Below are 27,196 nucleotides of genomic sequence, written 5' to 3'. Positions count from 1 at the left end.
CCCCGCTCTCTGGCCAATAACGCTCATTTGGAGCATACCGTTCCATGCGTTCCGTCGTGAGATGAGAACGCTTGGGAACGAGGTTACCGAGAGTCTTCCAGCAGCACTTCAACTGACCAGCGAGCTAACGCAAACAAGCAAGCAGTCGGGGTTGTGTATGTGTCTCTCTGCTCCTACAGCGCTGCATATTCCCGGGCAAACCCGCTTTCACTTTTACATTTGTTTTATTTCTTCATTAGTAGCCACATAATACTTCAAAACTGAAGTTGTCTTGTTAAAGGTAAGGTCATTTTTCGTGATTAAACCTGAGACGCTGTTTTTCCTCCAAAATGGCTGCTACTAGTTAGCTGAAGAACGGGCGACGATCGGCTTTAGCTGCCGATAGCTTGCTAGCCGGCTAGCTCGCTTCATCGAGCTTGTATGTTTTCAGCGTAGTTTCAGTGAGAAGATGGCGTCACAGCGATGCTATCTAACGTTACCCTTCACACTGCTTTCGTTGTCGGCGAGGCACTATGAAGTACCACATTAATTGACTGACACGATCACGGTCACTGTAGTTGGGGGCGACCCGACCTGAAGTAGTCCATCACTAGTGAGCTGAACACAACCGGGCAGCCGTTGACGCTCTTCGCCGTGCCCTCTTTTACTGCATAACGGTGAAACAGGCTTACCTATTGGTATCAAATAGATCTCGGTGCTGAAACTATCAACGCACCCCACCAAAAAAAGACGCTGATCGCTTTACCAGGCAATTATTTTCTAATGACAGCAAGTGGAACTAAATTATCTCAGGTCTATGCCCGAATGTCGTGACGTCTGCAGCATCCTCTTCAGCTAATTAGCTAGCAAGTGACGTTAGCCCGTTAGCCAGTCTGCGATGGCTTTGTTGCAGATTCACCAAGGCCGACCGCCGATCATCATTTCACGTCAAATATATATGTGGCTCATGCATTGCCTCTGACCTTGTCTCACTTAAGGCTAAAGTTACATTATTATGGAGCATAGGAAAAAATAACAAGCCTTGGCGATTGACTACTGCGTCACATGTGCATGTTTCAGTATAATTTAATATGAGCAATGGCTGCATTTTGGACTGTGAATGTGCTTGTGTATGGCGAGCGTCCAGTGGTTACAAATTCGTTGTCTTTTCTCCCACAGCACCGCTTTCCCCTCCATCCCCCGTTATTCTTATTCTTTTGAAGATTCCTTGTTGTCAAGCCGCCAAAGTGGAGAGTGTGATTGCAGAAGGGGGTGCTTCTCGTTTCAGGTAATACAACTTGGAACATGTGTACCTTTTCTCTGCTAGCATGTATGAGCATTGGAAGGGAAGGAATTTCCTGTCCTCACAAAAAAGCAGGATGTGCCATATATCAAAATGGGCGTTGAATCACACTCTGGGAAAACAGCACAATGGGTAATTGGGGAAGAAACATGTAGCCTCTTAAACGATGTGTTCACAATAGCACTTTTCATGGGCTAAGCAGACATACAGCTTGTGTTGCTATATCGTATAGTGAGTGGGATGTCTACTGGTCTCAGTGAAGCCCATGGCTCTTTATTTTGTGTTAAGAAAATAATTGTCTCAGTTGTCATTCAATATATAACCGATGATATTGACATGTTTTCAGATTTTAACATGTGTGAAATTAATCTCCTGTTTCCGTAACTATTGACAATGTACTGCATGCAGACATTCGGCAGATTAGTTCCTTGGTCTTGAGATACTAGTATGCAACAGACATCTTCTAAATGCATGGTTCCATAACGAAGTAAGCATCCTTCTTGTGGCGTTCATTGTATGCTTTACACTTTTTATTGATTTTAAATGTTATTGGTGGCCTAGGCATGCATGTGCCATTACATACCGGTAAAGGTTCAACATCATTATGAGGCTAGTCCCATTTAGCATCAGGGATGACCTGAATCACAACATGCAACCTAAACATGAAAGACTATTTATGATCTGTTCAGCAAAAGGTGGATGTATGTATCTGCCCAACCACATTCCTGTACACATTTGTCACACTCTACTTAAAATAGTTTGGACGTTTCAACTTGCATCCTGAGTGTAAGTATTTACACTGTGCTGTAGACAATCAGACTGTGGACCTCGAGGATTTTGAACAATGCTATTTTTAGAAAAAGCACTTCCAACAATTGACAGAAACGGCATCACAAGTGGCGTTCTGACTGCTGCGCTCTCTCTGTTGCCGCTCTCTACTGAATCACTCCATTATAGTTTCATCCTGGGTTGTCCTGGTAATTTAGGTTCTCGTCACCATGATAGTTTTGCTAATGTCGGTAGCAGAGTTCCAGACTATAGGGAGGGTGAAACTAATGCATTCCTCGTCGCAGCATGATGGTTGAATATCAATCTTCCACAAACATTAATGCCTCTCCCGATAGACGTCAATTTGTATTACCAAGTGTGAGGCATTTGTGTCTATTTGGTTCTCCGAACAAAACCATGTGCTTTCGCGCAGTAAAAACAACGGATATTAACAACATGGATATTACGAATAAGGAGACCTTATGCGAGAAAGAGATAAAGGATCAGCTTATAAAGCACTAGTTCTGTGTCGTCAATTAACAAAGCAATGTCTTATCTGCGGGACTCTCACTGACTGTACCCTATCTATAATTGATGTTGCTGTAAATAAAGCCAGACTGTCACCACGGCAACGTAGGCTTTGGGAAGGGCGGCTGCGCAGGTAGCTCTCAGTGCAGCGGACCCAAGTCCTCTTGGGATCCTGGCTCATATTTGTACAACGAGAGCTCTCCGTGATGGATGAAGCCCGAGTGTCCCAAGGTGGCGGCACAGAGCGGTTCACATGTATCTGGTTGGAGGTCCCACGTGGTGCACTTGTTCGGTGAACTGAGTGTCCCTTTGCCCTGTGTCCCTGTGTGTGTTGTCCCAGTGCTTCTTCGGGGGGAGGAGGTGGTAGGAGTGCACCTCAGCACTATCCCAAGACTGTCGGCAACAGGTGCGTCTCCCGGCACTTTAGCACAAACACAACAGTAAAGAACTACGATGCATGTTGTCGTGTTACGTCCCCCAGCTCGTGGCATCAGTTGCTTTTGAGGCGGGGCATAGTTGGTTAAAGACTGATAGGACCACACTTCCGGGGTCAACATCATGACTTTAAATGGCTGGTTAGTGGTTACTGCGTGTTCTCTGCCAATTAGCAGAACTAGAGGGCACTTTGCTATGCTCACTAGTGTAGCGGCTATGCTGACCACACAGTAGGCCTGAACGACAAGGCTACGGAGGAGTGGAATTGAAAGGACAGATATTATTAAATTAATTAACCGGTTTTCTCCTGAGAAAATGCACTGTTTATGCCTTGATTCTGAAACAAGGTGTTTTTGTGCCTATCCGAACAATGAAGCTGTTCATTTGCACACAAACAAAAAAGAGAGGGATGTATCGGTACTTGGATGGCGTAAATCAAATTCTGTTTGCGTTCCTTCATTTTTTTAATAATTAATTCCAATGAATTTTTGGCCAGACCATTTAAGTATTTATTCATTGAGTATGTCTTCGGAGAAGTCCAAAGGCCACATCTCTACATCTAAATAAAAATGCTGCCTTTCAATCTTAATGGCATGCCAAAGGCAATGTTGGCATATCATCCATTCAGGAAAGCAAGTCATCTTGACTTGCAAGTCATCTTGACTTGCATCTCCAATGCTCATAATGCCGCTGGCTTTAGATGAGAGATAAGTTGCAGCCATAATTAGTTAAGCTACATGAGTTTATTACACATTTATGTGTGTAGTTTTACTTGGGTACCAAGTTCTGGCATACTAGTAGTTTGCATTTATGTAATTTGCCAGTTTCTTAAACTGTGAATGTTCAAGACTAATCAAGAGATGGATTGATATATCTATAAGCAAACCAAGGATTCCTTTATTGAGAACCATAGGTTTACGGCGGTTACACAATATTTTAAGATATGAGCGGCAACCATCGATCCGAGCCAGTGGACAGAAAGACGTCAATGTGTAGTGACGTCATACTCAATCTGCCCTTTCTGTGTTTGTGCAGCGAGTTCCTGGGGAAAACCCCAGGGCAAAGCGTACAGAAATGGGTTCCTTCACGAAGCACTAGACGAGATGCCAACTCCAGCAACGAAAAAGAGCGACACGATGCAATCTTCAGGAAAGTGAGGGGGTAAGTGATGGAATCTACACACTACGCCAAAGGCAATTCCAAGACGGGTGCGTCATTAATGAGAACTGGGGATGCACCCATTCTGTTTTTCTCAGACCAAGTACGTTCATTTGTGTTCTTGCCGATACGAGTACCCAATAATACCAAGAGCCAGTGAACCCCCGGTTTCGGTGTGAATTTAAACACTTCTTCTTCTAAAAATAATGTGCTTTGGACGGAGGCATCGATTACTACGTTGACGATCATATAACACAAATTACGTTTAAAAACAAAAAGGGTTTTGGTTGTGTCAGAGAAGTTTTACAAGTACATAAGCACGGTTTCAGGAGTACTGGTATTTGTATTGCTGCATCCATAATTATAACTCAAAACCGGTTTCTGGGAAGTGTCCTAGTGAAACGGAATGTGTAAATTCTCTATGGAATTTCTGGCAGTGCCATTGCCAAATATGGGCAGTCAAGCTTGCCCTTATCAAACATTGGCGCCTTCATGGTCAGCAGCAACAATGTATTTTCTTTCTAAGAACAACACTGATTTGGATACTGAAACCATTAGACTCATATTAAAACGGGCACTCTTGTGGATCTGTAGCATTTGCTTGGATTTCTGTTCATCTTTCAATTCTGCCGAATTATCTTAAATTTTCTACATTTGACAATGCAAAGCATCAACCTGAAGTTCTCTCCAATTAACGAGGGGGTTATACAGCCGTCACCCAGCAAACAAGTTCAGTGTTCAGAACCAAGCTGATCTTTACCGATGTCTGATGCATGTGTCTCTTCTCCCCCAGCATACTAAACAAGCTCACGCCTGATAAGTTTGACAAGCTATGCCTTGAGCTCCTGAACGTGGGCGTAGATTCTAAACTCGTCCTTAAAGGAGTCATCTTGCTGGTAAGGGGCCCTCTGCTTTTCTACACTTTTAGTGTTTGCTTTGAAATGTCTGCCTCCACCTGGCCACGGTAGTTCACCGTCAGTGGAGCGAACGTATTCCCTTTTCAGTGATCGCTCTCGCTCTCTCTCGCTCGCATCCCTCAGATTGTAGACAAAGCACTAGAAGAGCCAAAGTATAGCTCGCTCTATGCTCAGCTATGTCTGCGCTTGGCAGAGGACGCACCAAACTTTGATGGCCCATCACCGGATATCCAGTCAACCCAAAAGCAAAGCACAGTGAGTCCTGGCAGAAGAACGCTTACCATTTTGGTTTCCTTTTCTCTCATTTATACCAGAGCTTTTTCTGAATTGTGCTTTTCTAGATTAAGGAATATCGTCAAACCAGTTCATTGCACACTTAAGGTTCTTTCATTGTGAAAGAAACACCAGTGTACATTTCTTTCTTCGATAAAGACTGATCTTTGTTGTCATTCTCCTCTTCTTCTTTAGACCTTCAGAAGGCTGCTGATTTCCAAGCTTCAAGATGAATTTGAAAACCGCGCCAGAAATGTTGAGCGTGAGTAACAACAACCACCTTCGTTAACACCCTGACAACATCTCGGTACTGATCACAACCCCTACTGCCTGCTAGGGCTTTGACTTTTGCCAAAAAATCATATTCACAGTTTGTTTTATTAATATTAATATTTGAATATATTCGAAGATTTATTAATAATATTTTGACCATTAAATGCCTTCAGTAAGACCTGGATTGGGCATCGCGGGGTTTGTTTACCGCGTTGCCATGGTTACCGGTCTTGCGTGTTCCAACGGTTTATTAGGTTTCTAATAAATCGCTGTCTAATCAATACTTCATTCACTGCCTCTTCCGTGGTCATTACAATATTATGAATAGACTGCGTCGGGTTCTCCGACGTCTCTCCCTCTTGGGCTGCCCATAACAGGTTCGAATATTAAGGGCTGCCTAATATTCGTTAGAATTTTGATTTATTTTGTTGATATGCGAATTATATTCGAATAACGAAGTTCGGAGTCAAAGCCCTAGTGCCTGCTAACGTCCTGCCCTCCCTCATCTCAGTACTGATCACAACCCCTGCTGCCTGCTAACGTCCTGCCCTCTCTCCACAGTTTATGACAAACATGACAACCCGCTTACTTCTGAGGAGGAGGAGCAGCGGGCCATTGCCAAGATCAAAATGCTTGGCAACATTAAATTCATCGGGGAACTTGGCAAGCTGGACCTCATCCATGAATCTATCCTTCATAAGTGCATCAAAACAGTACGTCTGCTCCCATTTCATCTGGCGTTTTTTCATGAAGCGGTATAAAACAAAGTGACTGTAAAACGGTCGGTGCATGCTGATGTTCACATTAAAGACCTGGTTTTAACATAACCTGCTAATGACGGTGTCTATCATTATGTATAGTTAGAAACGCTAAAGATACCTCGGCTATTAGCACATGCCATGCTGTTAAGGCACTGAATTTTTATAGCAAAGACATCTGGGAAAGTCATAGACAGTAATAGTCACAGTCAGACATCTTTGGTTGTAACGCGTAAGATCCTCATCACAGTCTTGCATAAGCGCCTAATAAGGCAGTGTAGCGGCATAGCGCAGATGTCCATCCTTGTGCATAGCCAGTGATGCTCCAGACAACCCCAATTCCTTGAATCCCTAACGTGGGCGTGCCTTCCGTTGTCTTCCTCTTCTGTCCGCAGCTTCTGGAAAAGAAGAAGAGAGTCCAGCTCAAGGATATGGGGGAAGATCTGGAGTGCCTCTGTCAGATAATGAGAACTGTAGGGCCGAGGCTCGACCATGAGAAAGCCAAGGTAGGCAGCCCCCTACCTTCCCGGTTCAACCCCCCACCTCCCCGGTTCAACCCCCCAGCGCAGAGGGAGGCTGCGTAGCCTCCGTGTTTTTTACAGTTGCTCCTTCCAAGCAAATGGGTCCCGTTTCCAATATCGCTCAAGTAATCCGTCGTAGTTTGTGAATACTGAAAGGTAAACGCATGTCTGTCCTCTTGAGGATAGAGCTTTAGATCAGTCGTGTGGCCGCGGTCGCTGGCTTCCCTCCAGCCAGGGCCAGTGTTAACGCAGTCCCTCCTCTGTGTCTGTACATCAAGGCTGGCCCCCCCCCCCCGAACCCACACTAACACTGTCTCATCCACTCCTCCACAGTCTTTAATGGGTCAGTACTTTGGCCGTATGCTGTCCTTAATGAACAACAAGGAGTTGCCTGCCAGGATCCGTTTCCTGCTGCAGGACACCATGGAGCTGCGAGAAAACAACTGGATTCCCCGCAAGGCCTTCATCGACAACGGACCAAAGACCATCCACCAGATCCGTCAGGAAGCAGTGAAAGTGAGTGAGCTTAAAGGCCTTTTTCATGGTCCCACGCTCCCGCAACGCAGTCACCACGCAGACGCTTCGACGCAGTCGTGAACGTTTACGGTTCTGCGTCGGGTTTCGGTTAGCCGACCGATCACAGCTCTTGGTGTTTTTGCGTCGCCTCGACGGAAGGTACCGATTTTTTTTTTTTTGAGGCGCACGTCCGGCCCTTGCGGTGGACGCAAGGAGGGTCCGTGAGGACGTAAGGGGACGGTAACCCGCTTGCGTTGCGTGTAGGTGGAACCATAAAGACCCCTTAAGGCCGCCGCTTGGGTGTCCATCCTGGGTGCAGAGTGAACCAGGGCAAGCGGCACTGGGTGTAGATATATACCCGCCGTTAACAAACAACTGAGGAAATAGGATACCCCGACGCAGTAAGAATTGTAAAAACAAGCTTAAATGCTGCTCTCTTTAAGATACTTCTCTGTATAGAACTTGTGAACGCTGAAGGATTATCACATAAATGGTTGAACAGAAATATGTGATTTAATATATGGGGGCCTAACATTTAAGTGTGACTGTGTGTTGTTGTACTTGTATTATAAAGACCCATGGCACTCGAACATGATATTTTCAATGTACTATACTTTATAACTATTTTTTGTCGTGTGTGTGTGTGTGTGTGTGTGTGTAGGATTTGGGTGTCTTCATTCCAGCACCCATGTCTCACGGGATGAGGATGGAATTCTTCCTGGAAGGCCCCTTCATGCCCAACCGGATGAAATTAGACAGGGAGACTCTTGGAGGATTGGCGGAAATGTTTGGACAGATGCCAGGTACATGGCTCCCTCCTATGTCTTTGTGGGTTTGTGTTTGTGGTTAATGACGTTAAAGGAAATGTGGGCTTCCTGTCGAAAGCCCCTTTGACACATGCATGCTGTCCCTGTAATACTCCGGGATATTTCCTGCATGGTTTCATGTATAAATGGGAACAGTAAAATAAATTTCAAAAAATCAAATTTTCCGAAGACCTAGTGACATTGACGGATCACTGCTGGTATGGCTGTATTGTAAATGAAAGCCGTAACTTTAAGAATTATGTCTGTCTGATGTAAGATTCTTTCTCGTGGAGCAAGCGGCTGGCACCCATAAGTGTTGCAAAACCGCCCTCTGCTTGACAGCCCCTTGGAACTTGAACTCTGACATTGCTATGCAATGTGTGAAAGGGAGCAAGACTGATGTGTTACAGGACGTAGCTGCATGTGTGAAAAGGGAAAATCACTAGCAGTTAGGGCTGAACGATTTGGGGAAATAATCGAATTGCGATTATTTTGACCAATATTGCGATTGCGATTTTTATAATTTATTAAGTTTATTAAGTTTATTAAGTAGGCCTAGCCGATGTGTTGAGATTAATTTATATTATAAACTTCTTTATTTAACTATTGAATTGTAAAATAAAAATAAATATGAATGAAAAGTACTGATTTCCAGTCAGTAACGGTAACAAATAATCATTTAAAAAAATATGTATAAAATTCGCAGCCTTTGCGATTTGCATATTGCGTTCTATTACATCGTGATTTCGATTTGAATTCCATTAATCCTTCAGCCCTACTAGCAGTGCCGGAAATGTTCTGGCAGTGATTGACCGGGGGCTGCGTGATGGGGGGCCACACTAAAGACCCGTGTGTCTCCTGGTCTTTCCAGGCGGTGGGATCGGGACCGGCCCGGGGGTCATTCAGGACCGGTACTCTCCCACCATGGGGCGCCATCGAAGCAACCCGCTCTTCAACGGCCACAGCGGCCACAGCGCCCCTCCGCCGCAGTCTCAGTTCGACATGGGGGCCAAGTCTTTTGTCAAGTCTAACCAGGTGCCCCGTCTACCTTTACCCCCCCCCCCCCCCCCAGGGCTGAACGATCTATCGTTTTCGACCGAAAATCGCGATCTCAAGCATTACGATTTTGGGATCGTCAAAGCTGCGTTTTTATTTTATTTATTTTTTTATTTTTTATTTTTTTTATTTTACAAAAGTGCAATTATTTTGATGCTGATGAGCCATTGAAGCAAGTTTACTTAAGAAAGAGGGCTCCCTTTTTATTTGACTTTTTTGGTTGTTTCTTAGGTACTTGAATAAACAGTCTTGCATTTGAAATCTGTTGCCAGCAGTTTTCATTATTGCATTACCTTAATGGAATTCATTGGTTATATTAATTTATACTGAAACTTGATTTAAAGAAAATAAATCGTGGTTGAAATCGAAACCAATCTCTACCAGAAAAATCGCAATTTCAATTTTTTCTTAAAATCGTTCAGCCCTACCCCCCTCCCTGTGTTGTGGTTCCTAGAGCTGGTTTTCTTCACATGGGATGTGCTTTGATGCTCTGCTCTAAGTTTCATTGGATGCTTCAACCTTTTTTTTCCAGTGGTTTCTGATCAAGCGTCCGAGTCTTTGTAGTTTGCAATGTCAAGCAGGTTTTTATTTTTTTACTCAAATCGAGAGTACACATTATTGGATCTCCACGCTTTTATTCCTCTCTACCCGCTAACCCCAATGCGTATGGGTCTCTGTCGGTCAGGTTCAGAACCAGCATTTTCACAACCAGAACCACTTGGCCCAACAGCAGTCCCAGTCCAAGGACCTGGCGCCCCGCTTCAGCAAGAAAGGGCAGCTCACTGCAGACGAGGTACTCCCCAGCCCCGGCCCCCCCCCCCCCCCCCCCCCCCCCCCCCGCGTAGCCTGTGAACAAACTGAAGTAAGCGTGGCAGCTCCGGTGTTTCTGGATAAGAAGCACCGCACAGGATAAACCCACCCCACGTTTCAACGCTGATTTCACGAGGTGGTGTTTATATTCATATCAAAACAGACGATACATATTTTAGATTAAATGGATTATTTTTTTAAGAAAAGGTATTTTAGTCGATTCATAAACCCTTGGATTACAACGGCTCGTTGTAATCTGCTGAGAAATGTAAAAGTGCTGTTGATCTGGAGAAACTGCAGCTCCCCATTTTACTTGTGTTTGTTTACGGGCCGGTCTTCACCTCTCCAATATGGCGTCGTTGACGTACGAACCAGTGGCCAATGCGGCATCAACGTACCAACATCTATGATGGCTACAACCACAGAAGTCATGGACAGTGATGATAAAAATACGCATTATTCGAAGGGTTGCTACCTGCAGTCAGTTCTATTTTTACCTCTCCTCCACTTTTACCATCTCGCTCGCTCTCTCACCGACTCAATCTCTGCTGCCGTCATTCCCTCTTTGTTTTTGTTCTCCGTGCCGTACTCAAGCTGGCAGCTGGTCTTGCTGATTGCGACTATGAGAGAGGAGGGGTGTGACATTCTTTGGCAGTTTAGACTAGGAACCGTTCCACAGTTCACCTAGACACTCGTCGTCGACCTAGGGCCAGGCCCGGTGGCATCGCACCCCTAGTTCTCCAGATGGCTGTCTGTCATGTCATTGGTCAATCATTAATATACAAAGTGCCACGTTATACCCACCACATAGTGTATTTACCAAATCTATGTGGCTCCTCTCCTTTCAAAAGATACATGAGCACGCATGCTGTTGTTCTCAACACGTGTTGAAAAGAGAACAATGTAACGTTGATGAAGGCTCCATCAAGTCGGGCTAGTGACATCGCGTGTATCTCGGGGTACCGTGACGACAAGATGGCGACGGCGGGCGCCGTCTTGATGCCGACGTGTGTTCTAACGCTGCCCGTCGTTCTGCACCTCTTGTGTCCTGGAGCAGATCAGCTTGAGGCCGGCCCAGTCCTTCCAGCTGGTGCCCAAGCTCCAGCCCCAGTCGCCCGCCATGATCCCCCCCAGCGCCCAGCCCCCGCGCACCCAAACCCCCCCCCTGGGCCAGGTGAGACTCACTTCTAACCGGGGTCCCGTCCCCAGGGCCTCAGCTGTGTAGTCAACCGTGAGCATGATGCCCTGCCAGCTGTTACTCTGTAAGGGATTCAGCGTCTGGAACAAAGCCAGTCTCTATTGGATAAGAAATGAAAAGAGTACCAAAGAAATCCTACCAAACTGTACATGGTCGGATCTGAACAGTGATCGCGTGACACAAATGCAGATCTAGACAAGGTGGTCAAGGAGCATAATAATTAAAAAAATATTTATTGAAGGGGACATATTATGCCACCAGGTGTGAGTGTGATTAGCCTTACAAGCCTTTTCAAAATCTGCCCCATGTGACATCACTAGTGTGCGTGTCCACCTAGATCTGTGCTGGATAGATGAGCAACGTTTACTTCAGTCCACTGGGTAGGCTGGTAGACTGCTCTATCAGCACAGATCTAGGTGGACACGCCCACTTGTGATGTCATATGGGGCAGATTTTTGAAACGGCTAATCGCACTCACACCTGATGGCATAATATGTCCCTTTTTAGATACATTTTTTTAATACATCGGTAGTCAAGGCGGGGCCCTACTGTTGTTAAGGCGGCCGCCTTAACCATACAGTGCTGGGGGGGGAAACGCTGCGAGGGACTAACAGTGATCGGGCCTCTCCCCAGCCTCCACAGCTCGGCCTGAAGACCAACCCCCCGCCCATCCAGGAGAAACCCCAGAAGATCAGCAAGAAGCCTCCGCCCACAAAGGAGGAGCTGATGAAGATGACGGTACGCTCTGCTCCTCGTCAGCGCCACTTGTAGCACAGTCGCGCTCTTCACAGGGCCCTCCATAGTGTCTGGGAACAGGGGTTTATTGTACTCTACACAGAACAGGACCACTGCTTCAGAACAGTGTTTTCACCCCCACAAGGGGGTTCTGCTGTTGAACATAAGAGGCCATTTCAAATCAAACGAGGGAATATAAGAATCTTATTAACGATGGTAATGACTACAATATATACAGGGAGTTGTAGTATATTAACTTGAAGGTTGTTCAGCGATGATGGCTGACGTCACTTCTGTTGGTACTTGAAGCGAGAGCCAGCGCGCCCCTCCCTTCCGTGTTTGGTGCATCCAGTAAAATCTATCGTGATCGCAGCGCGCAAAACACCCACCCCTTGTCGGTGATTGGTTGGAATACTATATATTTTGGTTTTCAGTGGTTGGTAGTACCATTTGTTTTTGTGTACGATCTCGGAGTAGGCTGCCTACAGAGACGTGTATTTTTGACGGCCTGCTTATGGGGGCGGGCAGCTAGCGGATCGTGAGGAAGATCAGATGAATGTGATCATTTATATTTCGGCCTAGCATCGCTGATACAACCTTTAATATAAAAGGACATTTCAAATTAATGTAAGAATCTAAAGAACAATGGTAATGACTACAATATATACAGTTAGTAGTTGTTCTATTTTAACTTAAATTATATATAATATTATTCAAAATAAATAATATATTTAGACTGAATTCAGTAACGTGCGCGTCCCAACAAGCTCAGTTCGAGGCCCGGTTGATTGATGTTCCCGCCCTCCCCAGGAGACCATCATGGCGGACTACCTGAACACCAAGAGCCTGGCTGACGCGGCCGGCGGCGTGCGCGACATGAAGGCGCCCAAGCACTTCCTGCCCGAGATGCTGAGCAAGATGATGGTGTGCTCCCTGGACCGGCCGGACGAGGACCGCGAGCACGTCAGCACGCTGATCCACGCCCTGCGCGCCGACGGCCTGATCACCGCAGAGAACTTCATGCAGGTACGCCGCCCCCCCCCCGTCCCCGTCCCCCCGGTCGCTTCAGGTGCCCACCGACCGCAGACGACCTATGCAAGCACATGCACACACGCGTTCCTACCTGTGAGCCTGTTGGACTGCTTTCTCTTTAGACATCACTCTCCTGTCTCTACCGCTGTCTCCGTCTTCTCTGTCCATTGTAAGGATTTAAACGATCCATTCACTTATTTTAAACGAATGGTAGGCGACCTAGTTTAGTTGATATTAATGCGTCGTTAAAGATGCATTATAATTGGTGTTTATCACTATAATTGGTACCCTCTCATAGGTCCACTCTGATCCACTGCGCCCTTTCTCCCGCTGCCCTCTGCAGCACGTAACACAGAAACAAACGAAGACGTAACATTAACAACGCACATTAACCACCAAATAGACAGAACGCAACCCACTGAAACAGGGATGTCTGTTTTTAAATGACTATTATCTATTATTTATTCAGGTTCCAGTAATTTGCACGATGGATGACAGTGGTGACCCCCTTTTTACATAAAAAAATTTGCAAACGTGACTAATAAAAAAACGTTGAACTTTTTGAACTTTGAAGCACACAACTGACAGGACCCCGTCTGAGATTCTGAGACAGGAAAACACATCATCATTCCGGTTAGGCTCACCCGCTGTCTCCCCCCCCCGCAGGCCTTCCTCAGCGTGCTGGACCAGTGCCCCAAGATCGAGGTGGACACGCCGCTGGTCAAGTCCTACCTGGCCCAGTTTGCGGCGCGGGCGGTGATGGGCGAGCTGGTGAACATGGCGGAGCTGGCCCATCCGCTGGAGAACGGCACCCACTTCCCGCTGTTCCTGCTGTGCCTGCAGCAGATGGCCAAGCTGAAGGACCGCGAGTGGCTGACCGACCTCTTCCAGCACAGCAAGGTCAACATGCAGAAGATGCTCCCCGGTACGACCCCCCCCCCGATAACCCAATGACCGTGAACCACCGTACGAATACTGCACAAAGCACTTGCAAGGTGACGTATGATACCACCGGGTGCGAGTGTGATTAACCGTTACAAGCCGTTTTCAAAATCAGCCTCTTATGACATCACGAGTGGGCGTGTCCACCTAGATGTATGACGGAGAGATGAGCAACGTTAGCTTCAGTCCACTGGGTAGGCTGCTATGCTGATCTATCCAGCACACATCTAGGTGGACACGCCCACTTGTGATGTCAGAAGAGTCCGATTTTCAAAACGACTTGTAACGGCTAATCAAACTCACACCTGGCGGTGTAATATGTCACCTTCAGGTGAAGCCTCGAAAGAGGGTTAAGATGATTTGATCACCAGGATCGCTTCAGACTTTTTATTTTTTTCTCAGTACTTTCAGTAGCGAGGATCATGTCTTTTCAATCGTCCCTAATCCCCCAGACACTAAAACCCAACCCCCCCCCCCCCCCCGGTGTTGTTTCAGAGATCGACCAGAACAAGGACCGAATGCTGGAGATCCTGGAGGGGAAGGGGCTCAGCTTCCTGTTCCCCCTGCTCAAGCTGGAGAAGGAGCTCCTGAAGCAGATCAAGGCGGACCCCTCTCCACAGTCCATCTACAAGTGGATCAAAGACAACATCTCCCCCCGGCTGCACACAGACAAGGGCTTCGTCAACATCCTCATGACCAGGTACCGTCCCCCGTCCCCGTCCCCCCCCCGCTCGACCACCGCGTGTTGAAGAGCCGCGGCAGTCATGGCCACATGTGGACGCGTTACTATTTTTGAAAACAACTGCGTTTGATTTCAAATCTGCTCGTTATGCGACCATAATGTGTGCACCCATCGCACCCCAAACCCTCAAAGGAAGGAGGGATCCCCTTTTCCAGTAGAGGAGTTGTTCCTAGCTCTTTTAGAGGGGGTGTCGTATGTGAGCCCGTTGGACGACTGGAATTAAGGACTATACAATTAAAATGGACTGGAGGAATTTGACCCGACTGACGGCTCTGCCCCCTCCTCCTCTTCCTCCCCCTCCTCTTCCTCCTCCTCAGCTTCCTCCAGTACATCTCCCTGGAGCTGAGCGTGGCGGAGGGCGACGACCAGCTGTCGACCCCGAGCAAGGAGCAGCTGGAGCAGGAGAGGCTGCTGCTGCTGGCCTTCAAGCCCGTCATGCAGAAGTTCCTCCACGACCACACCCAGCTGCAGGTGGGGGCCCTGTACGCCCTGCAGGTCCACTGCAACGCCAGCGGCTTCCCCAAAGGTACGGGTCCAACACCGCCCCCCCCCTCCTCTGAACCTTTAGAGGTCACGTGACACGCCACCGGGTGTGGGTGTGATTAGCGGCCGTAACAAGCCGTTTTGAAAATCGGCCTCTTATGACATCACAAGTGGGCGTGTCCACCTGGATGCGTGCTGGGTAGGTCAGCCAACCCAGTCGACGGTGGCAAACGTTGCTCGACTCTCCCGTCACACATCTAGGTGGACACGCCCACGCGTGATGTCATAAGAGGCAGATTTTCAAAACGGCGTGTAAGGCTAATCACACTGACACCTGGTGGGATGTCACGGGAGCTTAAGGAATGAATGATGTGTCACTATGAAGTGTCGGTTACCCCAGTCGCCCCATTATGACGAATCGGACAATAAAGACGACGGCACTTTTTTGTTGGGTTAAGATATTTACCGTGATGGCCGTTTTTTTCCCGGTGGTTTATCATCCATTTCTAAAATAAAGATTGTATTAATTGGACATAGAATGGCTTTTGCTGGGGAGACGTTCGATTTGTGGTGGACGTGACCACACTCCTCATATCTGACTGTTCGTCCACAGGCATGCTGCTGCGATACTTTGTCAACTTTTACGACATGGAAATCATTGAAGAAGAAGCCTTCCTCGCATGGAAAGAAGACATCACCCAAGAATTCCCTGGAAAAGGAAAAGCTTTGTTCCAGGTGAATGCTAAATATTAATTATTGACATTTGGAAAAGGGGTAGGATTAAATAAGTTTTGAACTTCTTCATACTCCTTTCCAGGCATATCCATTGAATATATGTAATATGCATTTTTATTTTTCTCTTTTGTGAAATAATTGAACATCGTTTTTTGTTTATTGATTCTTCATGCTTTTCATTTCGTTTTGTATTTTTGATGATTGATTTTGATTTGATGTAAATAAATGTAATAAATTCAACGCTAATTCCCTCCTGGTGGGTGTATGAGAGGAGCCCTTTCTTTATCACAGCTCGGTCCTGCAGTGTGCTCATCTGGAATGGACTGGGTTCACTCAGTCCTAACCTGTGTTCTCTTTGTCACCCCCTGCAGGTAAACCAGTGGCTCACCTGGCTGGAGACGGCCGAGGAGGAGGAGTCGGAGGACGACGCAGACTGATCAACCATTCAGAAGCAGGCATCGGAGTGAACCTCGTCCAGCTAGTATTCCACTCTGCCTCTCCCGTTGTATTGGGCTCTGTAAGCTTCATGTAACCACTTCCACGTGGCACTCAGCTGCTTGTGTAACGTGAAAAAACAGTAGAAAAACCAACGCATGTACAACAGTTTGTTACCACCTAAGACTGCTCCTTCTCTATGATACGCCAAGAACGGCATTCTGCTCATTGGATGATTTGCATTGGACCTCTGTCCCGATTCGGTCACATAAATTCTAAACCGTGACTCAATGTTGTAGTCTCTCTTGGTTTAGGCTCTTTTTTTTTTGTCTCGTGTTGACTGTGCTATCCTTCCATTTCGTTCATTTTTAACTGTTTACTTGATTTGGCCTTTCCCTTAGCGTTAAGTCATGGTTCCATTTAGGATTAAGTTCCATGTTCCGTTGGGGCGTGAGCCTACAGCGAAAAGTAGGATGGGTTTTATGTCGCGTTATAATATGACGTGACTATGCCGGAATAAAAGCATTTTAGCGGAGCTATAGCACCAATCATGGTTACGACTATAATTTCTCCTACAGTCGCTAAATTAGAAGCTGGGGAAAGATATTTGATTTAAAGTGTCGTCTGTCGGTCACCCTGTGCTTTAACCTTTTATTTTTATTATTTGTTCTTTTAAAGCAAAGTGCTCTTCGTAGACGCCCTAGATGATCCTGAGCAGCTTCCATTTGCGTTTCTATTTTGGTTTCTCTCGCCCTCTCTCTGTTAGGCATCGATCAGCACTCTAGATACCCCCCCCAAGACCAGTGGTCCTCCTCCATTCTACACCTTAGAACTCGATCAAGTGTAATGGTAGACGCCGCCCTCATACTTCAGACGTCGCCTGTGTTTCTACCTCTTAGTTAGATGGGCTTTGGTATGGCTTTGTCTTCATCGTTTGTGTGTGCCGGGATGATGGCAACTGATCTTGGAGCTCCAACCAATCAGTGGATGGTATCTGGTCCATAGCCCCTGGCTTCATTGCCCAATACGTTCAACTGAAGCGGACTTTTCTCCCGATGATGCTTCATGTGGTTTACAAAGTCTTAAAAGTATTTTAGCACTCCGTTAAGTAGAAATTAACGGAATGCTATTGGTTGTGAGGGAGGCGGTTGAGAAGGTATTTTTTAATCGGGCAACTCTGCGTCGGTCGTGAACCTCTCGCACAGAACCTCTTCCTGAAAACATTTTTGTGACCATGTGAATGTGGCCTCCAGGTATTTCTGTTAAAATGGAAACATGAATTAATTATGAATTTGTATTTCCCTTTTTATTTTATTGGCAATCATAAAATGAACCAATGATCTGATCAATTAATTGATTTGACATTCCCCTTCTCAGAAAGAGAAACAGCGGAAATTTGCTAAATCACGATGTTGACTTTGCCCCCCGAATAGTTTGCAAGTGTTCTCACCAACCATGCTTGTGGGTTTGGATCATGTTGTGGGGTGTTCATAAGAACTGTACATTTCTACTGCTTTAATATCAATAAAGTCCCTTACATGAGCACCACAACCTTTTCCCTTCTCTTTATTTCTCCTGTCGCTCATCTTAAATGGGTCATGCAACTTTTATGTATTTTCACAACAATGCTATCCAGCTTAAATGGTCACCATCTGATACGACGTACTCAGGAAAAGTCATGGATTATTCAACAGGAACCAAACCACCCAACCACGTTCAACCGATAGAGGGAGTCGATACAAACCAAACCAGTTTTTCCCTTCAATGACATGTATCTCAAGCCTCCCAACGAGTAAATGGCAACTACTTACTTACTCTTCTAACAATCCTAAACACTGACCGGTGTTTCCGTGGTCTGTACTGATGTTTCATTAGGACTTTGTCATGACGCATCTTCGTCAAAAGTACACTTTTAAGTCGCACTGTGCCTCGTTATCCTCACTTGGTGTCAAAGGTTCTCCCCTGTCCACATTTCACTGTTCTACGACTGCCCACTACCCCAGAGTGGCTCCGGCTTACGGACCAGGGAGGGGCAGTTTGGTCCGCATCACTCCTCGTCCGTTGGGATCCAGAAGTATTCCACCACCTTCCTGCTCCGTCTTGGGGGGGCCGAGTCGGGCCTCTCTCCTCCCATGACGGGCAGGTCGCCGAAGTGGGGGGGCCCGGGGTCCCTCCCCTGCTGGGGGGCAGACACCCTCAACATGGTTCTGGAGGGGTGGGGGGTCAAATGGTGGGTTGGGTGGGGGCATATACCTCGAATAAGCACTTGACCTCGGATAAAATGTATTCTTTTTTCAGGTTCATTATGATTTGCTTCAGATTGAATTGGGACCAAAATCACCCACGTTTTAGATAAATGTTCACTTTAGACATTAATGTCTTCTCAAATTGTTAACACTTCGTCTAACAGTTAATGAAGACAGCGGAATTACCCCCAGATATGTAGTATATAGTTTTGAGGTTTTAAGATTATCTTGAACGACTTGCTGTTAGAAACAAATTGTTATCAACTGTTATCGTCTAAAAGTTAAATGAAGACAGCGGAAATACCCCCAAATATCTAGTCTATAGTTTTGAGGTTTTAAGATAATCTTCAACCACATGTTGGTTGAAAACGCTAGAAACTTGTTTTGCAAAGAAATATTGACGTCTCCGTGCGGTTGCCGTGGGTTACCTGGAAGGGCTTCGGTCTGCATCCTCTGGATTGGGTTCAGGAGTTGAGATGTACACGGGGTCACCTTCCTGTGGGGTCACATGACAGGAAATGACTAGCCAAGTCAACACATATTTTGTTTCATCACATCCTGCACGTTTCCAGTGAATGAATACATACAAAACAGGTGCAATACAAAAACAAGGGTGTATTAAAAGTCTTAAATGTCAGTGCAACAAATTTATTTTCTACTTAATTTAGAAATGTCGTTTATTTTCATGGAACTAGACATATATACGACAATTACAACCTAAGGTTTAATGAACAAACTAAATGATATCATGAAAATAATTGTTTTCTTAAGGGGCCATTATAAATTAAACTGGCCCCTTGCACATATGCAGGGACTGGCTGGCTGTTAAAACATATAACATCTATATCATTATTTTGTATACAATAAAACAGCCAATATTTGGTTATATTACTTGTGAACACCATTTTACCACCTTTTTGTGTCCATTTGTAGATATGAATGTGCATACTGGTATGTCTTCTTACTAATCTGATCCCCGTCATGTCATACATGTTGTACACAACTATTTGTGTACAATATGGGGGGCAGTAGCTCAGGCGGTAGAGCGGGTAAGCTGGTATCCGCAAGTTTGCTAGTTCGGTCGCTGAGCAAGGCACCTAACCCTATCTGCTCCAGACGAGATGGCTTTCGCCGTGCGTGGTTGACGCCGACATTGGTGTGTGAATGTGTGCATGAATGGGTGAATTTCAGGCAATATTGTAAAGTGCTTTGGACAAAAGCTCTATATAATGCCGCTTTTCCACTGCATGGTACCAGCTCGACACGACTCGACTCGACTCAGCTCGCATTTTTTGCGTTTCCACCGCGAAAACATGGTATCTGGTACCTGAAGTGGCTGCTTTTTCTAGTACCGCCTCGCTCTAGGTTCCAAGCGGCTGAGCCGATGCTAAAAGGTGACGTCGGCAGACGGCCGGCCACTGATTGGCCAGAGAGTGTGACGAAGTCACGAGAGCGACATGGCAACCATGCTGGTAACAGCCATAGCAGCGCCGCAGCCAACATATTCCACTTCTTCAACTTCTTCAACATGCCAGCTAATAATAGTAATGTTATAGATGTCCTCCATTGTTGTTATGTGGGTTCTGTCCATGTGTGGGTTGCGTAGGTGTTGTTTGCGTCGCGTACAAAAATACGTCACGGCCCTTTCGCGCAGCCGACCCCGCCCACGTCCAGGAGGTACTATTTGTGGTGGAAAACGACCCCTGTTGCTACCGTGTCGAGTCGTGTCGAGTCGTGTTGAGTCGAGTCGAGTCGAGCTACATGTGCGGAGCAAAAGCGGCATAAGTGCAGTGCACCATTTGGAAAACAAGTGCTCACCGTGAAATTCCTTGCGCTGCCGTTGGGGTTCTTCAGAATCTTGACCCGCTGGTCGCTCTCGGTCATGCAGAGGAAGTAGCTCTTAATGTTGGCTTGGCACTGGGGGTACAACAGAATAAACGTCTGACTACCACTAAATCCTGGAAGGCCTGCACTCATACACATCACAGTGATCACAGTGTCTACAGTAGTGACCTTGTAAGATACTCACCTGTCTCAAAGACCCTTTCCACTGTGGCGTCCTCGTAGGAAACACACAGGTGTCGCTCAGAGCAATGACCATGGGTCCTGTTAGAAGACTAGTGAACTAGTATACCAGTGAAGATAAGTCTACTACGCATGCCCTGGTACCGTTTCGAGCAGACCCATCATGAGTGTGATGAGAGATAACTGTTTGTCCTGCGGTGACACCTCTGTGAAAATGGTGTTTGTCACAATCAATCAATTACATAGAAACTTGGCCGTGCAGCATTTTGAACTTTTTTGTAGCTGCTCCGCTTTGGGTTGCGCACTATTTATTGCTCTCAGCCTCACTTGTTAGTGGCTTTGGGTAAAGACATCTGCTTAATGTAAATTGGTCGTAAGTAACAAAGGATTCACTTACAGAGTCCCTCTTGACATCGGAAAACAAACGCATTGACAAACACCTACACTCCAACAACTCTTTTGCCTCCTAGACTAAGGGGCGCCGAAGATATATTCATGTAGGAATTGATCGTAGCCAGGCAAGCCGCCATACCTTTCTGGTAAGGCGTCAGCAAACCTTTAGCGCCCTATCTGATTAATACATCCAACTCAGGATGAAACCACGAAACATCCAGCAGTTTGAGTATCAGTCCGAAGTGCATTACGGCAGCATTTCTTAAGCTCTTTGGCCCTGACCCCATTATAGGTCAGATCGCAATGAATATCAGTCTGACCTTCACTGGGAAATAATTGATTTCCACATACAGTATGGGTACGGCCTTACGTTGAGCCAAAGAGATGAAATGACTAAGTGATGCTAATGCTCTCTTTGCTCTTGCCGATTCCGGACGGAAATAAAGCAAAAACATCTCTTCATTGATATTCCTTGAGTGCAAGTCAGTCTATTTCAGTTAAAATGGTTTGAAATGGACTCCTATACCGGCAAACCGATTCCGATACAGTTAACAAGCCACCGATCTCCCTGTCCCTTCATGTCCTACAGGGGGACCCCCATGTGGGGCTGGGCGATTAATTGAATTTTGATTGCGATTTTGATTTTAGCGTCAAATAATCACAAAACTATAATATAATATATTATATATATAAACAATTTTTTTTTTTTTCATTAAATGTTTTATAGTAAGCGCAGAACAGCTGGATACATATTATCTGTACATTATTTTAGATTTGAACATTTTCTATTTGACCATTTTGTGTATTTTTTTAAGGCGAAATTTACAAAGTTCTCATTTACAAAGTTTTTTTTGGGAGAGACATGCTGACAAATTGCATCATGTTTTCAAACACAAAAAATCAAAAAATAAAAATTGTGATTTCAATATTGACCAAAATAAGCGGGATTATGATTTTTTTCCATAATGGAGCAGCCCTACCCCCATGTGGGGTCCGGTCGCTCCAGAGGTGGTGGACCCCCTAAAGCAGGGGTGTCAAACCTACGGCCCGCGGGCCGGATCAGGCCCGCGGGCTCAGAGATAATGACATTCAGGCTGGCCTACCATACCACACTGAAGTACGGTGGTTAAGCCGAGGTGCCGCGCTCAAGCGTTTCTTTGAGCTAAGAGAGGATATTGGACCGTTCATGGAGAAAATGGTTAGCCCAGTGAAGGAACTTAAATGTCCGCAGTGGGTGCAGGATCTTTCCTTTATGGTGGATATTACACAGCACGTGAATAATCGTAACAAATGTTGCAGGGCCGCAAAATAATTGTCACTCAGTATAACGACAGCATCCGCGCATTCAAGTCTGAAGAATACAGATCTTTGAAAATAAGTTTACTCAGGTTTCATGTTAAAAGAAAATGAATATTGTGCAGTATATCATTCTCAGCTTCAGTAGCCTACAAAACAGTTTGATCTGATGTAGCCTAGTCGCATTGCTCATGCACTGCTATATCTTTTATGTTTGTTTCTTTTATTTATATGTGCACATTTACATTTTCAAGGCAGTATGATAGCTTTCTTCACAGCAACAGAGAGTTAGTTTAGTGTGGTGAGTTGGTTCAGGTGTTCAGATGTAAAAATGTATTCTCTCAACTCTATCAAATAAACCAGTTGTTAATGAATGTGAAATGCATTTTATTTCAATTCCATTGGCCTATCTGTGAATAAATGTGTTGTGCTAATACAGATCCTTGTGATCTGTGATTACTGTATGCGGCCCCTGAACCAAAATGAGTTTGACACCCCGTCCCTAAAGCCTTACTGCTTTGTTCTGCCGCTGGGCCTTCAGGTCCTCCTGGGCCCTGAGGACGTCAGCCAGCCCCTGGTGCTTCTCCCTCCACCCCAGGCCCTCCTCCCGACGCTCCTGGCTCTCCTTCTCCACCCGCCGGCGCTCCTGCTGCGCCTCCTGCAGGGCCTGGGCGGCGGTGTCCCTCTGCCCCTCGGCCGCCGCCGCCCGCCGCCGGGCGCACACCTCCCTGTAGCGGGAGGAGGGGGGGGGAGGAGGAGGAGGAGGGGGGTAGGAGGAGGAGGGGGGGAGGAGGAGGAGGAGGGGGGGGGAGGAGGAGGAGGAGGAGGGGGGGAGGAGGGGGAGGAGGGGGGGGGAGGTGTTCCAAAGGAGAGTCAGAACCAAACGCCGGCTTTTGATCCTGGGAGAGCCCTGTCTGCGGACTTCACAGAGAAATAATCTTCCCCCAAAGTAGGTCATCACTCTTCTCTTCACAGACACACACGCACGCACTCGCACACACACACACACACACAGACACACACACACACACACACACAGACACATACACAGACGGACAGACAGACAGAAAGACCGACAGGACAGAGACACACACACACCACACAAACACATACACACACACACACACACACACACACCCATCCCTCTCGAGGGACGCATTCCTTCCCTGATGTTACCCCTCAAATTCTTCCCTGGCAGGTTTCTCGAGGTGTCGGCGGGGGAATATCAGTTTTTTTTCATTTTATAATACTTGTCTTTGATGTCTGCGTTCTCCTGGGTGAGGCGTCTGAGGCGGGGTCGGAGGTCATCCCGCTCCGCCTCCAGGGTCTGGTTCTCCCCCAGGAGGCTCTGCCTTTCCCCTGAGGCCCGGTCCAGCCTCAGCTTCGTCTCGAAGTAGCTCTTCTCCGCCCTGGCCAGCGACAGCTGCACCTCCGTGTGCTGCGGAGGAGAGGAAGGATTCTCTCAGTTGGTGCTTATAATGGACCCTTCGTTGTGGAAGGTCGATCCTCATTTGACTCTCATACAAAAGAAGATGTTTCAGAGGTTTTCCGAGATTTGCCTGAGGATATTTTTAAAAAGGAAACCTTAAAACAATTTATTTTTGATGATAATGTATGTAGTGGGTTGCATAGTATTGCTTTGGATTGAACCCTTTGTGGTCCAAATTTAGACTTAAAAGTAAACGTCGGATAAGGTGGTAATACGGACTCCAATCAACGGCTATAGCCTGGGTTAGACGCAACCTGTCGCAGGTGTGAATTGTGACTGGCGGTTTTGGGTGAGCGGGCGACATCCATTAAACGTTGCGGCCTTCTGCCACTCCACCTCCTTCTATTTTTACGACTTTATTGTAGTACTGTTCTCGTTGTCACGTGAAAAAAACAACCATTACTTTCTTGATCGTACTACATTACTACAGGGAATAAAAGAAAAGAAAAAACACAGAAAAAGACAACAAAAAAAAGGGGAGGGGTCAGCTCCACTGTCTGTCTGTCTGTCTGTCTGTCTGTCTGTCTGTCTGTCTGTCTGTCTGTCTGTCTGTCTGTCTGTCTCTCAGTCTCCCTGTCTGTCTGTCTCTCAGTCTCCCTCTCTCCCTGTCTCTCAGTCTCCCTGTCTGTCTCTCAGTCTCCCTGTCTCTCAGTCTCCCTCTCTCCCTGTCTGTCTGTCTGTCCCTCAGTCTCCCTCTCTCCCTGTCTGTCTGTCTGTCCCTCAGTCTCCCTCTCTCCCTGTCTCTCAGTCCTCCTCTTCCCTGTCTGTCTGTCTGTCCCTCAGTCTCCCTCTCCCTGTCTTGGCTGTCTGTCCCTCAGTTCTCCCTCTCTCCCTGTCTCTCAGTCTCCCCTCTCTCCTGTCTCTCAGTCTCCCTATCTCCCTGTCTCTCCAGTCTCCCTCTCTCCCTGTCTCTCACGTCTCCCTGTCTCTCAGTCTCCCTCTCTCCCTGTCTCTCAGTCTCCCTCTCTCTCAGTCTCCCTCTATCCCTGTCTGTCTGTCTGTCTGTCTGTCTGTCCTGTCTGTCTGTCTGTCTGTCTGTCTGTCTGTCTGTCTGTCTGTCTGTCTGTCTGTCTGTCTGTCTGTCTGTCTGTCTGTCTGTGTGTGTGGTGTGTGTGTGTGTGTGTGTGTGTGTGTGTGTGTGTGTGTGTGTGTGTGCTGTGTGTGTGTGTCGTGCTGTGCTGGTGTGTGTGCGCGCGGCGTCCACCTCCTTCTTGAGCCGCTGCAGCTCCTGGCTGAGCCGGGTCGCGGTCCGTCTGGGACTGCTCCGTGTCCTGCCGGCTCGCCGCAGCCTTGGCCTCCGCCAGGGAGCGGCTCTGCTCCGCCGCCCCCAGCGACGCCTCCGCCTGCTGGGCCGCCCGGGAGCACAGCGTCGCCCTCTGCTGGCTGTGGTGCAGCGTCTGCTTCAGCTGGGGGGGGGCCGAGAGAGGGGATGTAACGGCACCGTGAACGATGAGACTGGGATAGGATTTTTAAGACACAAAATAAGCTTAAGAGAAATAAGATGGACTTGGACTTCATGAATGCTAAGAGGAAGATGTCTACCTCCTATCATTATTATTTCTTTTTTCTTTTTACACTATGCACTGTTGTGCATGTCTTTGACTCTGACATTTATCGGATACCAATTGCTTGTTATTGCTGTGTTGCTTCACTTGTTAAGCATGAAAAGCTCTGGATTCTGATTGGTGGTCGCTGCCTCCTTCCTCCTCCTCCTGCTCCTCCTCTCCCTCCTCCTTCTCCTTCCACCTCCTCCTCCCTCTCCTCCCCCCCTCCCCCTCCTCTTCCCCTCCCCCTCCCCCTCCTCCTCCTCCTCTCCCCTCCTCCTCCTCCTCCTCCTCCTCTCCCTCCTCCTCCTCCTCCTCCGCCTCCTCCTCCTCCTCCTCCTCCCCTCCTCCCCCCCCTCCTCCTCCTCTCCCTCCTCCTCCTCCTCCTCCTCCTCCTCCTCCTCCTTCCCCCCCTCCTCCTCCTCCTCCTCCCCCCCCTCCTCCTCCTCCTGTCCTACCTCCTTGACCTGAGCCAGCAGCTCCTGGTTGAGGTTCCTCAGGTTCCTCATGGTCAGTTCGTTCTCCGTGCGCATCATGATTCGCTCCATGTGGATTTCGTTGGATAAATACTTGTTCTCCTTTTTCAGGTCCTCACATTCCTGGAGGAGGGGTCAGTTCCAGAGAAGAACATGATAATTATGATAGTAATAATAACAATAATAATAATAATAATAATACTACAAGGACACTGTACAGTAAAGGTAAAACAAAAGGTAATTAAATAACATTAGACATCAAACAGTGACAATAAAACAGACACTGAACATTTGTTAAAGACACAGAGAAAAAAAACAAAACAACAACTAGATAATAAATAAAACAGTGGTAAAAGATACATGGGAAGAGGAAATAGAAGTGTGTGTGGGGGGGGGGGGGGTGCGTTGGTCAAGGTCAGGGTAGGAGGCGTTAGGGGTAGGAGGGAAAGCCAGGGTGAATAGGAGGGTTTTGAGTAGAGATTTGAAAGCGGACAGTGAAGTGCATTGAAGCAGTGCAAGTGGTAGGGAGCTCCAGAGTTTTTAGAAGTCACGCTACATGTCATGCCTGCAGCCACATGGTTTGAGAGCACAGAGTGCTTAAGAGGAACCGTGAAGGAAATCAAGACAGATCCTAACTCCTTATGATCTGCTGTGCCTCCCATACACTCAATAAACGTATCTACAAATGCAGTGGTTAATTATGTGTTTGTAGGAGTCTTTATGAGCGTGAATGGATGGGACGAAGGCAGTAAAATAATATACATTATTTGTAGGCCTACTTTCTTTGGCTGGAAAGTACTAATACGTTTCATGCATGTAGTCAAGCACATGCAACTAAGTGTGTTATTTACACTAGTTAATTCTGGTTGCACATTTTTTCTTACATCGTCCTCCTCACCCGTTGACATTGATGCCCACATTAGCATTGACATTGACCCGTGAGTCGTGACCTGGTGACATGAAAGGACCAGACCCATAATCAGGCCTGGAGTTAAGAGCATTGACAGCTGGCCTACCTTTCTCTTGCGAACCAGTTCGCCCTGCAGGTGGTTTATCTGGAGGAAGGACCCCGAGGTGCCGAGCGCGCTTAGCGGTCGTACCGCACGCACAGGCCTCCTCCCGAACCTCGCGGTGCCCTTCACCTCCTCCAGCTCCCCGCTCCCGAACCGGCTGCCCCCGGTGACGTTACTGCTGCTCATCGACATCGACTTGTACATACGGTCCTCTAACGACGGTGACTTACCGGCCGAACCGGACAACGTCTGGAAGTCTCCATGCGAAGTGGCTCTGAGTGACATGTCGAAGCATCGACCTACCTAGCGCT

At 47.0% G+C, this 27,196-nt stretch overlaps 2 protein-coding genes across 6 annotated transcripts; one reads left to right on the top strand and one right to left on the bottom strand.

The window, feature by feature from the left end:
* eif4g2b (eukaryotic translation initiation factor 4, gamma 2b) lies at positions 1-17,951 on the top strand. Of its 5 annotated transcripts, none has more exons than XM_030365746.1 (21): positions 1-155; positions 1,159-1,267; positions 2,919-2,984; positions 4,049-4,174; positions 4,965-5,067; positions 5,212-5,343; positions 5,557-5,623; positions 6,196-6,347; positions 6,788-6,898; positions 7,247-7,429; positions 8,091-8,232; positions 9,107-9,270; positions 9,977-10,084; positions 11,159-11,275; positions 11,933-12,037; positions 12,845-13,060; positions 13,733-13,991; positions 14,504-14,708; positions 15,068-15,276; positions 15,847-15,968; positions 16,340-17,951. In XM_030365746.1, the coding sequence occupies exons 1-21, from the start codon at positions 62-64 to the stop codon at positions 16,403-16,405; spliced, it is 2,856 nt and encodes a 951-aa protein (XP_030221606.1). In that variant the 5' UTR covers positions 1-61; the 3' UTR covers positions 16,406-17,951. The 5 variants fall into 5 exon arrangements, with proteins under 5 accessions (XP_030221606.1, XP_030221605.1, XP_030221607.1 ...); XM_030365745.1 differs by having other exon boundaries at positions 11,156-11,275; XM_030365747.1 differs by lacking the exon at positions 2,919-2,984 and having other exon boundaries at positions 11,156-11,275.
* LOC115550752 (calponin homology domain-containing protein DDB_G0272472) lies at positions 17,552-27,170 on the bottom strand. Its single transcript, XM_030366037.1, has 9 exons — positions 26,889-27,170; positions 25,855-25,995; positions 25,294-25,307; positions 25,057-25,249; positions 23,614-23,801; positions 22,878-23,091; positions 20,468-20,566; positions 19,078-19,145; positions 17,552-18,610 (listed from the first exon to the last, which is right to left on the bottom strand). The coding sequence occupies exons 1-9, from the start codon at positions 27,168-27,170 to the stop codon at positions 18,451-18,453; spliced, it is 1,359 nt and encodes a 452-aa protein (XP_030221897.1). The 3' UTR covers positions 17,552-18,450.
* Between the last annotated feature and the right edge of the window lie 26 nt (positions 27,171-27,196).

This window comes from Gadus morhua, chromosome 9, assembly GCF_902167405.1.
Source record: "Gadus morhua chromosome 9, gadMor3.0, whole genome shotgun sequence".
Lineage (NCBI taxonomy): Eukaryota > Metazoa > Chordata > Actinopteri > Gadiformes > Gadidae > Gadus > Gadus morhua.
The sequence above is the reverse complement of the archived record's forward strand: the minus strand, read 5'-3'. Positions and strand labels throughout refer to the sequence as shown.

Coding starts and splice junctions, on each gene's coding strand:
- eif4g2b (XM_030365745.1), top strand. CDS start 62: ATGAGAACGCTTGGGAACGAGGTTACCGAGAGTCTTCCAGCAGCACTT. Junction 8,233..9,106: donor AATGTTTGGACAGATGCCAG/GTACATGGCTCC, acceptor TGGTCTTTCCAG/GCGGTGGGATCGGGACCGGC. Junction 15,969..16,339: donor AAGGAAAAGCTTTGTTCCAG/GTGAATGCTAAA, acceptor CACCCCCTGCAG/GTAAACCAGTGGCTCACCTG.
- LOC115550752 (XM_030366037.1), bottom strand. CDS start 27,170: ATGTCACTCAGAGCCACTTCGCATGGAGACTTCCAGACGTTGTCCGGT. Junction 23,092..23,613: donor AACGCAGACATCAAAGACAA/GTATTATAAAAT, acceptor CTCCCGCTACAG/GGAGGTGTGCGCCCGGCGGC. Junction 19,146..20,467: donor GCAGCGCAAGGAATTTCACG/GTGAGCACTTGT, acceptor GTGACCCCACAG/GAAGGTGACCCCGTGTACAT.